This window comes from Pectinophora gossypiella, chromosome 8, assembly GCF_024362695.1.
Source record: "Pectinophora gossypiella chromosome 8, ilPecGoss1.1, whole genome shotgun sequence".
NCBI classification, from domain to species: domain Eukaryota; kingdom Metazoa; phylum Arthropoda; class Insecta; order Lepidoptera; family Gelechiidae; genus Pectinophora; species Pectinophora gossypiella.
This window is the reverse complement of record NC_065411.1, coordinates 11,678,579-11,694,460: the sequence shown is the minus strand read 5'-3', so window position 1 is coordinate 11,694,460 and position 15,882 is coordinate 11,678,579. Positions and strand designations below refer to the sequence as shown.

General features: G+C 34.5%; 1 protein-coding gene across 1 annotated transcript; it reads right to left on the bottom strand.

The window, feature by feature from the left end:
* Positions 1 to 17: 17 nt before the first annotated feature.
* On the bottom strand, positions 18 to 15,480 carry LOC126368675 (uncharacterized). The gene is made up of 4 exons (XM_050012769.1): positions 15,322 to 15,480; positions 3,584 to 3,704; positions 1,821 to 1,920; positions 18 to 1,139 (listed from the first exon to the last, which is right to left on the bottom strand). The coding sequence occupies exons 1-4, from the start codon at positions 15,361 to 15,363 to the stop codon at positions 1,025 to 1,027; spliced, it is 378 nt and encodes a 125-aa protein (XP_049868726.1). The 5' UTR covers positions 15,364 to 15,480; the 3' UTR covers positions 18 to 1,024.
* Between the last annotated feature and the right edge of the window lie 402 nt (positions 15,481 to 15,882).

Below are 15,882 nucleotides of genomic sequence, written 5' to 3'. Positions count from 1 at the left end.
GAAATAAAACAAACATATCTAATTATTACGTGACAATTTATAAAAAATGTACTTACATCTTCCATTTGATTACGAGACGACGTACTCAAACAGAATGTATAATTCAACGTAAAGCATTAAGTTACCCGGGACTTATTTATAATAACTAGTGTAACTATACATAAACATATATAATTTTACCGAAAACGTGAGTAAAAGAAACTGTATCATTTAATTAGTAACAACTCTAAAAAAAATATTTATAATATTCGATATAATTTATAATCATGTTGCACAATATTAATATCAGAAAAGTTTTAATATTTGGAAAATAAGTTAACTACAATCTATGTAATTATATAGTCTAGCGTAGACACTAAATTATTATAACATTTAATTCTTATCTTGCTAAGTTTGTGAATCAGGTTTCGATATAAAAAAATAATAGAAAAATCTTATTTTTAGAAGACTCATTTACTTAATTCGTTTTTGTTTAATATTTTTATATTTGGTCGGATTTATTTATATTTATGTAAATGTAGGCGCTGCCATCTATGAAAATATTTTTCTTTTTACAAATGAATTGAAATGAGTAGGTATCTTTTCACTGTTTAGGGATGTATCGTAAATTATCGACTAGTAAAGCTATAATATAATTATGCAATCTTAGTAAATTGCAGTCTTATTTATAGCAAAGCCTGGACACTTAGATAAATAAAGCATATAATTGAATATCTATATAGATAACAATTTTCAGACGGATAAAAGGGAATTACAACAACAACATTTAAGGTACTTACTATAACAGTGCTTGAAAAAGTATATAAACTACTTTCTATTCACCTTAGAAAGTATTCTGTAAACTTTATAAAAGTTTAGCGAATAGAAGGCGCGAAATAAATAACTGCTTTCATAGCCTTATAATAATAACATTATAATAATGCAGGTTTCAGAACAGCGCCATCTAGTGGTTTGTGTTGATAATACCTAGCAGCTAGGTGTCTGTGTTGAGTTTCTGTTGTGCGGCGCTGACGATAGAGGGTGCTTAGCCACCACGCTGGGTGAGGACGGCATCTAGCAGAAGTACGGCTCCGTTAATGATGGCCAGGGAAGCCTTCGCCAAGTTCTTCTTGGCGAATTCGTTGGACTGACCCTGGAATCTGAACAAATGAAACGGTAAGTATTGTGCTTATAAGCAATTTATACATAGAATACCTAAGTAGGTATTGTAGGTAGGTACCTACAATAACAAAACCGTAACAAATAGCACAGTAGATATGACTAGCTTAAAATATTCCAGTATCATTTGATAGTTTATATCAGTTTCATTTCAAAAGAGCTGCATTTGCAGAAGATTGCAGGAAATATCTATTTTTAGACAACAACGTAGGTAAATAGGTATTTTTAGAGATGAATGTGTGGTTTTGGGCACATTAAACGCCGTATTGCACGCCTCGTGGTCTCGATAAATTTACCTATCGATGAATTTCCCGGCCTGGTCTTTTTGTTTACGATATTCTATTTGTGAATGCTGCTCCGACAAGACAGCATGGCTTTTACATATTATATAATGACGATGATGATTCAAATTGTGCGGAGGTAGGTAGGTACAGTTACAATCAGTACACCCATATACCTAAGTACCTATACAAGCTAATTTGGCCACTATCAGGGAAAGCCATAGACCCGGCCAATCAGCTCTCGACAATAGCTTTATCGCTATCGGCCTACTAGGGTCGATTAATTCTTTATAGTTGAAAGATCCTCTTAGACAACGCGCGAAATGCGTGCCTTAGGCCTATTATGTAAATTATTCTCTACAACTGGATATGGCTGCTTACCTGTCAATGATGATGGCACCGCTGGCAACGAAGAGGCCGACACCGGCGAGCGAGTAGAAGATGTCCACACGCTTGTGGGAGGGAGTCTGCATGACGTAACCTGAAATATTAGATGAAATAGAGGTGAATGGTCAGTTTCGAACAAATAAAAGACCCCCGAATCTGCTGTAGCAGCGAGCGCACCACGCAACATCTAATTAATAACTATAAAGGTGCTGATTCCTGTACACACTATCTAATTTTATTTTATGTTGTACCTGTCTTTTCTTATCCGCTGAAAAAGAAAGGGGCGGGTAATCAACAGGCATAAAAGTTTTGGAACACAGATATATTTTAGGCAGAAACTTAGAAAGCCCTTCCATAATTTTATATTGGCCAATAATCCGACAGAATTAAGTTGGCAGCACACATTAAACGGGATGCATATGCGCGAGATGCTTATTTTATTCGCCCGGGTTTTTCATTCATTTTAAAATTAACAGTCCTTTTCGACGGATAAGAAAATAACAGATATAACTTAAAAATAAAATTAAAACGTGTCAGCCCGCAGTATTCGGGGCCATTAGCTAAATTAAAATCTATCATCTGTGAATTCAATAATAAAAAATATTTCAAAATCTATGAATAGAAGTAAAAACTAAAATCAAAATAAGTTCCTTCGTTTGGGAGCTAAGATAAGATTTCAAAAGTACGGTAATCATAACCTAACATAGGGTAAATATAAGCACTCGAATTTATCCCAATTGGGATAGTCAGCCACCACCCGCAGTGGAGCAGCGTGGTGGAGTATGCTCCATACCCCCTCCGGTTGATTGAGGGGAGGCCTGTGCCCAGCAGTGGGACGTATATAGGCAGTTTACGTATGGGATAGTCAGAGGTACATCCATCGCAATATAAAGTACCCACGCCTCATCGAGCTTTCTGTTAGACTAACGTGATTAAGTAGAATAATGTAAACTAAACATTTTTTCATCTACTTATTTACTGAAATACTAGTGAAAAATTCAACTTGCCCTTGACTAAGCTACATCACGTAGTAATGTGGTTACACTTATCTAAATCTAGTTTTCACGGTCGCAAAATAAGGAAAAAAAAATACCACTTTAAAATTGCAAGTAAATTCGTAATCCAACACAAACAAAATTAAAATCGTTGGTTTGTTTATGGCGAGTGTTAAAATCTACGCAAAAATGAGCTCTATGAAGTGGGTAAGAAAAACCATAATGGATGTCCTTCACAGCCGATTATGACTAATTGAACTCAAGTGTGATTAAATGCGATCGGAAACGGTGATCTTCGGTTTCAAAATGCGGTAATAGATTGCTGAATGTACTACTGGTCGAGCTCACAGAATCTGTCATGATAAGTGTCCAAGCATCCAAGTCTAGTAAGTGGTTATTTCTTACTTACATCTGTAAGTAGTAACCGGGACCAACGGCTTAACGTGCCTTCTGAAGCACGGATCATCTTACTTCTGGCTCGACCGTTATAGACGGTGATACGGCTCACTACTTATTCCTATCAACTATCTTCGTATGGTGCAGGTACTTAGTTCATTTTACGATAGATGTACCTCTGACTACCCCATTGGGACATAGTCGTGACCTTATATTGTTATGCGTCTCCTTGTGATATCCTGTTTTATAGATACTAGTTAACAACCAATATGACGCAGCTTATTGAAGAATTGATTTGCCCCGAAGAGAATCATAATATGCCATCTCTGCGGAAGAGGAAGAAAGTAATCAAGGAAAGATGTTTACCAGCAGCAGCGCCGGCGAAGATGATGAGGAAGCCGATGAAGGTCCCGGTAACCAGCATGCCGATGTCAGCCTCGGGGTTGTAGCTGTGGTAGTGGAGCGCCACGCACGAGCATGTCAGCGCCTGGAAACAACAACAAATTATTTTGTAATACAGAATATATAGATTCTTGTAATTACAACAACTTTCTTATCATTCAATGTCGTGTAGAGGGCGCTACGTTGAATTTAGTGTGACGTCACAGAACCTATAACTACCAGACAATCAGGACGCTTCAAGTGACATATGGTATAATTTGTTAAAAGTGCATAGCGATCAAAAACCCTAACCCTCTTTTTGCCTCTTCGTAGTCGAGTAAGTGAACTAAACTTTATGGCTGATAAAGAGGCATTGTCTTCCCTCCTCACATTTTTTATTTTTCTGTTAAACTAATTATGCATTTAGTTGTCGGGTGCGTTAGTGTTAAGAGTAACGGAAGTTGCCTTTTTGAGACTGATCCCAAAACACGGTTGTGTTTGCTCAGACTCTGTCTACAATGCATAGTTTGTGTTAATGCATTGGTAAAGTAACATTTTACCTATTCTTTGAGAGTGGTAAAAAGAGGCCAATTAATCGTGAATAAACGACTGTCCTATTTTAGGATTTAACAACATGCGACCGGCAAAGGAAGCCGCATCCCACAAGTCGTTTGCCTTATTTCTGGGACAATGTCGTCAACTCGCTTATATCTGGTGGTGACGTAATCCGCGCTGTGTTAGGCTCGGTGATGTCAGAGCTATAACCACGTCCGATGGATGCACGCCGCGAGGCCAGAGCACCTCGCCTCGAGGCGGCGAGGTCGCCCTATTTTTTTGCCGATTTGGGTGAAAGACAGGGTCGAGTGATAAACGCATTTGTATTTATACAGGGTCATTTTTTGTTATGTAGGTACTTCAAAAGACCAACGTGACAGGGATTCTGAACAATATATGACAGGTACCTTAATGTCAAATCTTTTTCAATCATGTTCCGAATCATAAGACACACTGGTTCTTGAAATTATAAGGCGTGATGCAAAAAAATACACAGCGACGTAATTACAAGACAACTTGTAGCCAACCATTAAAAAAGTAAAATGTATTTATTGGACAAATGAACTTAACAACTATAGGTACAGTTATGATAGTAACAGAATCAACAGATACTGATGCACTGCTGCTGGTACGTACAAAAGGTAAAAGTATTGAATAATATGAATTTGAGGGGAATGTTGCCTTTATTGAAAGAAAGAGAGAGCATGTTTTGAATTGGAACAACTGAGTAAACAAGAATAAAGTAGAGTATGAGTCATCATAAGAACATAATGCAACCAACTTTCGTGCGGATCATATGCGTAGGTTCTTCACAAAATGTTCACGCACACAATAGGTACCTACACGCTTAAATAACTGTATTAGTTAGAAAGTTAAAACACAAAACGAGTTAAACAATATGACACAGCTCGACTATAACAAAATTTTAAAAGAATATAAATACATATTTCGTTGTATTTGTTGCGTGCCGGCTACAAATTAACGAAAGTATAAATAAATATCGAATCATTGTCTGTCATAGCAGTTTATCGGCACATGAAATTCGGTCATCCTTGGCTTATTCAAAGGATGACACAATGCGTATAATATAACTGACTAACTGTCAAACATCCTGTTTTGAGTGTGCTATCTGTTTGATTACATAGTCGTCTACGTGATATGAATTGCTAACTGGTTTTTTAGGCACACACGCGTGTTGTGCTATAGACGATGCTACCGGAGATATACGTCTAGGCCAGCTAGTGTTATTCATATGCAAAATATGTAAGTAGGTAAACAAATGACACGAGTCATTCAGTATAATGTAACATAACTTACACAAAATGACATAGCATAATTGGCCAATGATTGTCGAATTTGTTTTAGAATTCATGTTTGGATCTTAAATGATTATCACGTGCTCAGCGGTGAAGGAAAACATCGTGAAGAAACCCACATTCCCGAGAAATGCATTTTCGGAGGTATGTGTATGTGTCTGTATTGGGTTGGTTTTCCCTTCGCGGGTTGGAAAGTCAGACAGGCAGTCGCTTCTGTAAAAACTGAACCTGTCAAATCTTCAGGTCAGGTTAGCGGACCCTGTGAAAAACGGGATAATGCTAGGGGGATGATTGGTCACAACATCTGCAGTAGATGATTGTTGTTGTATAACTCTTTTTTATTTATTTGTGGTAGCTTGTAATTGGCCTTTACTTACTATTAAGTGTAACATTGTGTGAATTAAGCTGTAAGCTCCCCAAACAAAATAAAATAAAGTAAAAATAAAAATTGTTGCATCACTTGTGAGTCTACGAGTTCCCGCAACGCCGCCGATGACTATAGAGCCCTGTAGAGTGCTTTATTTCGTAATATTTAGGCAGATAAGACCAGATACAAGAAATAACAATTTGAAAAAGAAAAGCAGCCAGTGTCCTTTCGATTAAAGTTTTTTTTACAACAGGAGCATTCCAGGAACGGGTCACCAATGTACGACAACAGCGTTGCCAGTAGGATTTTATGTCCTTGCAAAAGTGAGCCGTTCCACGCTCTTATTCAGTCTCCGATGACTTCATTATTATGTCGCAATACGCTACTCGTCGTTTTTTATGCTAATATAATCTTTTATATTGTTTACTTGCGTGCTAATACGAGTGAGTACCTTGTTGGAATTCGCTTCGTCTCAATTCATGAGTTTTACGCTTCAACTGATTGAAATTCCTTTTCTTTACGGTGTTTTCTTTCCTTTGTTTCTAGAACGTCCGGAGAATCTCCTTTTGTTTGGAATTTGCTGTGTTCATTGCAGATGAATGGGTATTGAGTACGGATTATTGAAATAAGTAGGCAGATTAACGCCTCCACCTTACTGTAAAGTTTTTAAGGAATCCGATTTCAATTATTTCTATCTAAAAAAACTAGGTGCATTTGTGTTACCATTTTATCTCAGTAGATTGCGGGAAATATAGAATAAGTCACGTAAAAAATCTTATAAAATAATGGCTTTATTTATCAAAGGCAGTGGATAACATTACAATAAAAATATATTGGGTAGTTTCCTAGATCAAAGATAAATTATAAAATTCTGATTACTACATAAAGACAGATCTAAAGGTGTCAAAAAACTTTTTTCTATTTACACTATTTATGAATGTCAATAGAGAAAAATATAATAATAAGTGCGACATTTTGTTACGTTTTTCTATGACGTCACATGTTGCTTTCTCATACAAATTCCATATTAGTTTCTTTTAGTAAAAAGTAACTGATTTTTACTTGTTAACAACTCTATTGTCAATCTCGTTTCATGATTCTTACCATCCTATACCTACTCATTTGACTTGACATACATACTTTGATTGTAAATACGTGGGTAATCCTCAAATGACTTCATTATTACGCGAAACAATTGAGGAACGGTTGCCAATGATAATGAATTATGTTTAGCATTTTGTACACGTTTCACGTTGTATCATAGTCAGGTGTTGCAAACAGCACGGTCGTATGCCTTAGTGGGCAGGCAGAGCCAATTTTATTGAAGTGACTTATTAGATTTGCCGCAAATGACATTAACTAATGGTGAACGCTGAGGGCTCTCACCCGGTACAATACATTACATTCAGATTTTGACTCTTCTGCACATCACCAAACTGAATACATCCCATCCAAAGATGGCCGGACGTTGACCCCGCCAAAAAAAATATATTTTTAGTGAACACATGCAATGTGCTACAAATGTTCGTTTTAGGAATTCTATTTCTGTAAGTTTTCAAAGAGGTATAAAGTGATTGCTTTTTATTGATATTGAGTTAGAAAACAAAACAATGACAGCTGTGTTATTTCCAGATAAACTCTTTCGGAGAATAGTAGGGTTTTCTACCTATTTGTTTATACGTAAAACAGATGGCGGCCTAGAAAAAAGTTGACCTAAGTATCCAGGTTGGTATATCGCTGGTGGACATAATAATGTTTACATTATAGTAGTTAAACATAATATTAAACGATTCCTTAACCTCGTAGTTATAAGGTACAGTTTTCCATGTTGTCTCTCTTTTATTATGAGTTTGACGCTGTCAAATATGACCTACAGTAATAGGTGTATGTATTAAATTTTCCTGTTCTCGGAACTATATAAGTAGGTACTTATAATCCATTAACGGTAACGGATATGACAGCGTGACCTATTGGCAGGACAGTGTTTTCACATAAGGAGTAAAGTTCAGTAAAATGTGTTAGGAAATATTCAAATTTTGGTATCAGGCTAGGTTAGTTAGTTCTTACTAGGAAGCCAAGGTCGCGTATGATAATTTAGACTGAGAAAATACTAGGAAGGAAAACATATAAAGTATTGAAACGATAACGAGAAGACATACTACCAAGTTTTAAAAAGATCTATTTATTAGCTTTAAGATGTATTTTTTTTAATGTCTTCATAGCGTCAGACAGAGCACTGCGCGGCAGAAGGCAAGAGGGAAACCACTGCTCTATTTTTCCCTAAAAAGTAGCATAGAGAATGCTACACCGACAAGAGCGTGGCTCTTAAATTAGTGATGATGATGATGTATTTATAAATAAGTACATCAGATAAATACTAAAATGATAAACATTTATCTAACGCAGTAGCTAACTTAGTTCATTTTGTAAATAAAATGCGTAGTTTATATTATATTTAACTAAGTAGGTAACCTACCTATGGAAAACCTGTTGGACCTGATGACTTATAGAGTGCCCATTGACATGGCATCATCACTAAAATTAAACTATGACATACCACAGGGAACAAACAAGAACATCAAATATTGTAAGTAATTTGTATGTGACCACACAATTAATATACCTACTGGGCCCTAGAGATCGAAAACTGAGTTACCTTCAACCTGAGTGACTCATGTTGAATTTTAATAACAAGCGTATGACTACGAGTCGGAGCGGATAGGTATTGTAAAAGAAAAACGTTTTAAAACAATAATTGATATCACGTGGTTTCCAGGATTTGTGTCCGGTTAATGGCAATAGGCTCGCCCCTTATTACATGGGATTCAAACATAACTGGCGAGAAGTGAGTGTATTTATTACACTTATTTTTTTTTATTTCAATGTAAGCTCATATTTTGGGATCATATTTAGAGAGCAGTAGTTTTATTAAAATAGGATATCAATGTTTTTTTTTTGACGTGACTTAATGTAGATTTGCCGCAGATGGCATTAACTACTTGGCCGGACAAATGGGGAGCGCTGAAGGCTCTCACCCGATACAACGTTTAAGACAACAGGCCTGAGGGTGCCCAGTTGGGCGCGAACCTCGGCAATCAATGTTTAATTCGATGGTTAAAATATTGAATTCGATGGGATTGAACCCATGTCATCAATGTAAAATTTAACAATACATATAAGCATTAAATTAAAATACAATTGAATTAACCTACTTATATTTTTAATAGTAATATTTATTATTTCTTAATAGTTATTCAGGATTGGTGCACATCTTGTATCGTTATGTCAAGAAAGACCATTCCATAACGATTCGATAAATTCCATCACTAATGGTACTATCGCCAATGGTATATACGGCACACACACACTCTTGTTTCTAGTTTTAAGTTGGTTTTTATTTTATTAGTTCTAGTTTTTATTTTATTGTTCTCCGATTGTGCCATCCAAAGGGAGGTTGCGAGTCATTCCCAACACAAGTACTACTGTTACTTACTGGGAAGTCTCGTCAGCGAACTTTGTTATGTTTTATGAATAAATATATTTTTTTTATATACCATATAAGATGTGCACCAATCCTGAAGAACTATTAAGAAATAAAAAATATTACTATTAAAAATATAAGTAGGTTAATTCAATTTATCACGCAGTGCGACCACTACTAATGAAGTTCCTTGACAACGTAATTAATAGACACGAAATAATAGTTACAGAATGACACAGTAGGTTTGAATTAATCATAATTGTAGGAATATGGCTCGTTCAATTCATTGTAATATCAATAGGTTTAGGTGGGTATAGGTAGGTATTAACGTACTTCGGTGTTCCATTACGTACTTAGAATAATAATGTGTCATAAATGCCATCATTATCATCGATATTATGAAGGTATGTATAATGTATATGTTACATAATATTGTAGTACCTATTATATAGACCATAACAATCATAAGCAACCGACTGCAGGTATATTACGTCTCATGTACATAAAATGACGCCCGTAATCCCTAATGGGGTGGGCAGAGCCACAAGTTATCAAAGACAACTTGCAGCCACTGTTGATACGATGTCGTAAGCTGGATATACTCATTTATTACTGTGCAAATATTGAAGTTTTTATATTTAGCTTGCTATATTATTGCAATGAGTGCATGTTCAGTGTAATTGATTGAACTCAACAAGACATATCCTGTGAAAGAAGGTATTGTCAATGACCTAAATAAACAAACGAGTAAGGTCCTTTTCCATCATACGAGATAAGAACTGGAAAAGTTCTTGGTACACTTTTAAAGTTCAATCTCAGTTCTTTTTTAGTTAAAGCTCTATGGTATAATTATATAGGGCGGCAATATATAAGTGCTTGAGGTGGTATGATGAATGCCTCAAATAACTTTAATAAGTGGGTAGGCACTTCCTTTTGTATCATGATATATTGTAAAATCGCCTCGATAGGTAGGTCGTTCTTCTTTTTTATCGACAATAAAAATACATTTTCCCAATTAATCGGACTTAACATCTTTAAAATTATAACGGCAATAAATATTTTAAAACATCATATAAAGATCTGTCCGTAAAGGACTATTTAGTGGTTCTCTTTATCTTGGTAACATACTTTTCTTTGCAGGCGCATTCCAAAAAATATTGTGACAGAGTGGCCCTTTTCATCGGAGACAGCATTTCAATATACCACTCTGTCACAAAATTTTGTGAAAAACAATGAAGCTACGTTAATAACTAATTGAGGAACCGATTAGTATTTTGCTTGTATTTTGAGTATAATAAGATAACTATATTTTTGGACAATAGAAACATGTAATAAAATTCTAAAACATAACTTATTAAAAGCAGTACGTAAGACAGATCATTGTCGATAAAAAAGAAGAACGACCCACGTACATGCGCTAGTAACAAAGTACGTAGTAAGTAGTAGTAGTAGTTATGTCGAATTACGATTGAAAGTTTATAGTATCTAAACTAAATGGGGTTTATTCCTCGTTCGTCCTGAAGTTTTGTCCCACATTCCAAAAAATTCTTAGTTCGTCCCATATCAATTTCGAAGTCTTGCTTCGTCCCAAATTATAAGTAGGTACTTTAAAGGTATAGTCAACAAAAAAGAATACTTACTTACTTATTTTTTTAAAGTTAAATACCAATAAAACAAGTCTTATCATTAAAATATAAATCACTTTTATTATTCAGTATCACATTCAAAATCACAGAAATGTTATGTTATAATAATTTTAAATAAATACAGAACAGTCAGATCTATGAGAAACAATAATTAGGCAATATTTACAATTAAAAATATAAAAAAAATATTTATTAAGTTTTATTATAATAAAATAATACGAGTAATATTTAAAATAATAGGTAATCCTTTTTTGCTGATTGTACAATATAGTAAGTTTGGCATATAAAAAAACATGGGCCGTATAAGGAATACAAAATGGGACGAAGTAGGAATAAAATATTTAAAATTATATTTTGGGACGAAGGAAGAATATTGTTCGGGACGACATAGGAATTTTTTATGTGGGACAAAACTCAGTGGGACAAACGAAGAATAAATCCTAAATGGCCTTCAAGATTTATTTATTATTTCCGACATTAAATAGCCTATTTAATAATACCTATATCCTTAAATAGCTATGAGCAATGTTTGAATCAAGTCAATTTTACTACAACTTTTAAACTTGAACTTGTCAAAACTCAAAATGCGACTATTTTACCAACTGACAAAACTTTTATGACGTCACTTTATTGTCAAATTTATGTATTTAATTGTGACCTGTAAAACAATATACCTACTTAAAATGTTTTAGAAAGATTTTAATGAAATATAAAGGTAAACAAAGCGAGCACAACAAATTTTACTGAAAGAACAATTAAATACCTACTCGCAAGCTATTAACCTAATTAGCATTTTGTCAGTAGGTTAATTTTGTCACCCATCAACGTTTATTTTGTCTGCCTACAACTATGTAGGTATATCTATGCGGTTATATTTAAGTACACTACGTAGGTACCTACGTTATTTATCTATATAAATGTATTAAATAGCGACTTAGAAACACGTGACTAAGTTAGATTTTATTGTTAGTAACTTTGTCAAGTATTTATAATAATGACTACATGTTATAATCAACAAAATAAATCATATATACCTACACCCATAAGTCGGTAAATGCGCAATATAGGTAATCTATCGATTCATAATAAACCTCCTGGGTAGTTTCCAAGGTCAAAGATAAATTATGAAATTATAAGACAGATCAAACAAACGTTTTCTTTTTTCTATTTAAGCTGAGCACGTGATAATCATTTATGATCCAAATATGAATTCTAAAATCATTGGTTTAGGCCCTTGCTGGGATTCAAACCGGCGTCCTCACAATGAGAGTAAAGTGTTTGTCAAAAATGGCTGCCACGGCTTTAGTAGTAAGTAAACTAAGCTATTAAAAACCGGTATGGCGTTCCTACGTGCTTACTACACGGTATATTTATAGCCCACGCTAGTAAAACTGTAGTAAAGCTGTGGATCTGACTGTAATACTCAGTCATCATCATTTCCCTAGCGTTCCATTTTCCCAGGGTCCGCTTACTAACCTGAAGATTTAACAGGTCCGGTTTTTTACAGATACTGCCTGTCTGACCTTCCGACCCGCGAAGGGAAAACCAGCCCAATACATGTTAGGTCACATACCTCCGAAACGCATTTCTCGGGAATGTGGGTTTCCTCACGATGTTATTCCTTCACCGCTGAGCACGTGATAATCATTCATGATCCAGACATAAATTCGAAAAACGATTTCGAAAATCATAGGTTTAGGCCCGTGTTGGATTCGAACCTGCGACCTTACAATGAGAGTCAAGCGCTCTTTCAACTGGGCTACCACTATAATACCGGCTATAATCTGACTGTAATACCGAGTAATATATTATAAAATCTGCTAAGCCACCTTGTAATCACCGGTTTATAATATTCAGCATGGCAAACATGTTTACTTAGTGTTAATACTATATTTATGAAAGGCCTTACAAAAGCAAACGTGACGCGTTAACTGACCAAGAGCTTACGGACGGTAAGACCTTACGGAATTAAAAATCGGTACAAAATTATAACTATTATTTTTATTATCTAATCTTATCTAATCTAGCCTACAAGATCCCACTGCTGGGCACACGCCTCCCCTTTCTCTTTCCATTTTTGGCAGTTCAGGCCGCGCTCCTACCGTTCCCAGTTATTATTATTGTTATAATGTAATGTAATATAATGTAATGTAATGTAATGTAATCTTTTGTTTTTTAAAGACAAAAATGTCCAAAAGACTTGTTTATTTTTTCAATTGATTTAATTACATAGATAGGTAAGTATACCAACAGTTACGACTTTCAGCTCTATCTGCGTACATACTTATAGGTTAGCTTTTGATATTTATCATAATATAAGTTTAGTAATATAAAGGTCATGTTTACAATGTTAATGTTTTGCTTACAAAAGCACGCACCCCCAATATTCACAATATAAATGACATTTTGTTTAACCTTTTTCCGAATTATAAGTAGATTTTGCCCTTCCGTTTCCGTAAATAATAAGGCTGCCAGATTGTACTGTATCTTTTTTTTTATTTGTATTTATAATTAAGGAGCTTTAGAAGTTGATCTTTGTCTTATTTAAAATATGTTATGTTGTTAGAAAGAGTTCTATTAGTTACTTTGACTTAGTTAATCCAAGTAATACAATTTAAAGCTTGTAAATTAAAAAATAAAAGCTGCGAGATTCAAGCTTCAACCACCTGTTGCCCGTTCAAGGCCAGGGACACAAACCGGTACAGCCACTAAATAATAATAAACATGATCGTATACACACTGTAGTATTACTCATCCCACAATGCGACATTTAGTCATGGTTTTGTTGTACCTATTACGACTGGTCAAAATTTTCCGTCAATGAAATTGATGTATACTTAATATAATTGTTTTAAGTACTTAGTAAGTTTTTTTAGGTTAACCTACCACAGATTACGAAATAGTTTGCGTATACAATAGGTAGGTACAATTTACGGGAATTATTACCACTTTTTACATTACTTTATTCCGTTTGAATATGGAACACTGGCAGATAACGCTTGAAAAATCATTAAAATTACTTTTTACATCATTAAAAATATATCTAAAACATTTTTTTTTTACATAAAGATACGTAAGAACCTAATAGTAAATTTTATTCATAAACAATTATAATCTATTAGGTAGGTATACTAGCAACTTTTTAGGTGTAAAAAATAAATAAAATGCTCAATTATATCAACTAATAAATCTACGGCAAAGAATCAAAAAATACAATCAATTTCCCCCACAAGTTTCGCGGTGCGTAGCTATCGATAAAATATGGATGTCTGATACCTATTTCCATGAAAAAAATACGGATAAAAGGTAGATAATCTTCAGAGAATGTTACTATTTATTATATTGATAACGAAGTCCATCCTTATCATATACCTACTAAATTCGATAAATATTAAGAATACCTACGTAGGTCACCAAATAATCGGAGTTATCGATAGGTAGGTACTTTCTCTCCTTCCTATACTTCCGTTCTCTGTTTTTGGCTTTTAATCTTAAGCTTGTAATCAATGGACGATATGTCTTTCGTTTTGTAAACGTCTTGTCGGAGTATTATTTAAAATAAATAGATTAACTAGTTAGGTATAATATTATATAATTAAAATAGACTAATTAAATTTCAATAAAAAATCTTTATTCCAGACAGTGTCCATATCAATTACTGTAACAATCAATTAAATTACTTACTTACAATAAAATAAATTAAATATAAACAAAATAATTAATTCATTTCTTTTTTTTAATTTAATTTCAATTAGTCTGTTTACTAACATTGTAGGTACGTAAGGTCAAATTGTTACAGTAACCATTTATGGGCTAAGCTCCCTGCAAATAAATGAATATTATTTTATTTTGAAGCGTTTAACTGAACATTCATCACCATAATCATGATTAGTATACAGACACTACACTGTGATACAGTGACAATCTACACTAGACCATGACTCACCAATATAGGTACAATGTCACCTAAACATCTAACATAAAATATCTGATTTACAATTTCCACTTGACCGGAGAAGACGTGGCCCTAGAAAGGGCACAACAAACTCATAAAAGTAAAATTAAAGAAGTCAATGAACCCACGCCCATTGCACGAGTCTCACAGATAGGTACAAAGCCTTTAAAGGAAACATTCGAAACGACGTTTTAATGTAGAAAAAAACTATATTTCGTTAGTTCAACTAGTATATTTGAGACTTACACTAAGTACCTATATTTAAAAAATGTTTATGGGCATACATAGAAATGTTAGAACGTAAACTGACTGTTTACATAAACTTTCTCGCGGCGGCGCGGCGGTGTGCCTTTGTTTACGTTCGAAGAATTTAAAAAGTTATTATTATTTTTTAATCGCTTACCAGCTCCAAGAACTTGATGATGGACAATCTGCTTACTGCCATTTTGATCACTTATTTGAGTTTGGAACACGGATACCTAACACGTTACTGGGTGCGTGCGTTCGCGCGGTCTGCGTTCAAGCTCCGGACTGGCGTGGTCGCGCTACACCTAGCTAATCTAACCCCTCTCGTGCGCCTCGCTTGCAAGCGGGTGAATGACGGCATGACATCATAGCCCAGTGTGGCCATAACGTTCATTGTACCGGGATATTAGTATGTCTATAAAACGTGTCGTTATTTCAAATTCTTAGCAATTCGTCCAAGTGTTATCCAAGAGAACCCTACAATAAGTCACAAAAACCTGTTTGAAAATTATACTGATATTAATATAAGTAGAGAACATTATCTTCAAGATTTTTAAAATATCATTCTCCAAATCTATCTAATAGACAGAAGTGAAGAATATATTTTACGGGTAAATATCAAAATATTTTATGTAGTAAAGGAATTGCCTTTCGTAGAAAGCAAAAATATTTCCGTCTGAGTCAAATCACACGAAAAGTTCTGCAACGAAAAGCTAAA

Bases quoted from the DNA above. Each gene is read 5' to 3' on its own strand.
- LOC126368675 (XM_050012769.1), bottom strand. From the start codon at position 15,363: ATGGCAGTAAGCAGATTGTCCATCATCAAGTTCTTGGAGCTG. The intron at 1,921-3,583 runs GTAAACATCTTT...CTAATATTTCAG, and splicing joins CTTCGCCGGCGCTGCTGCTG to GTTACGTCATGCAGACTCCC. The intron at 1,140-1,820 runs GTAAGCAGCCAT...TCATTTGTTCAG, and splicing joins GGTGCCATCATCATTGACAG to ATTCCAGGGTCAGTCCAACG.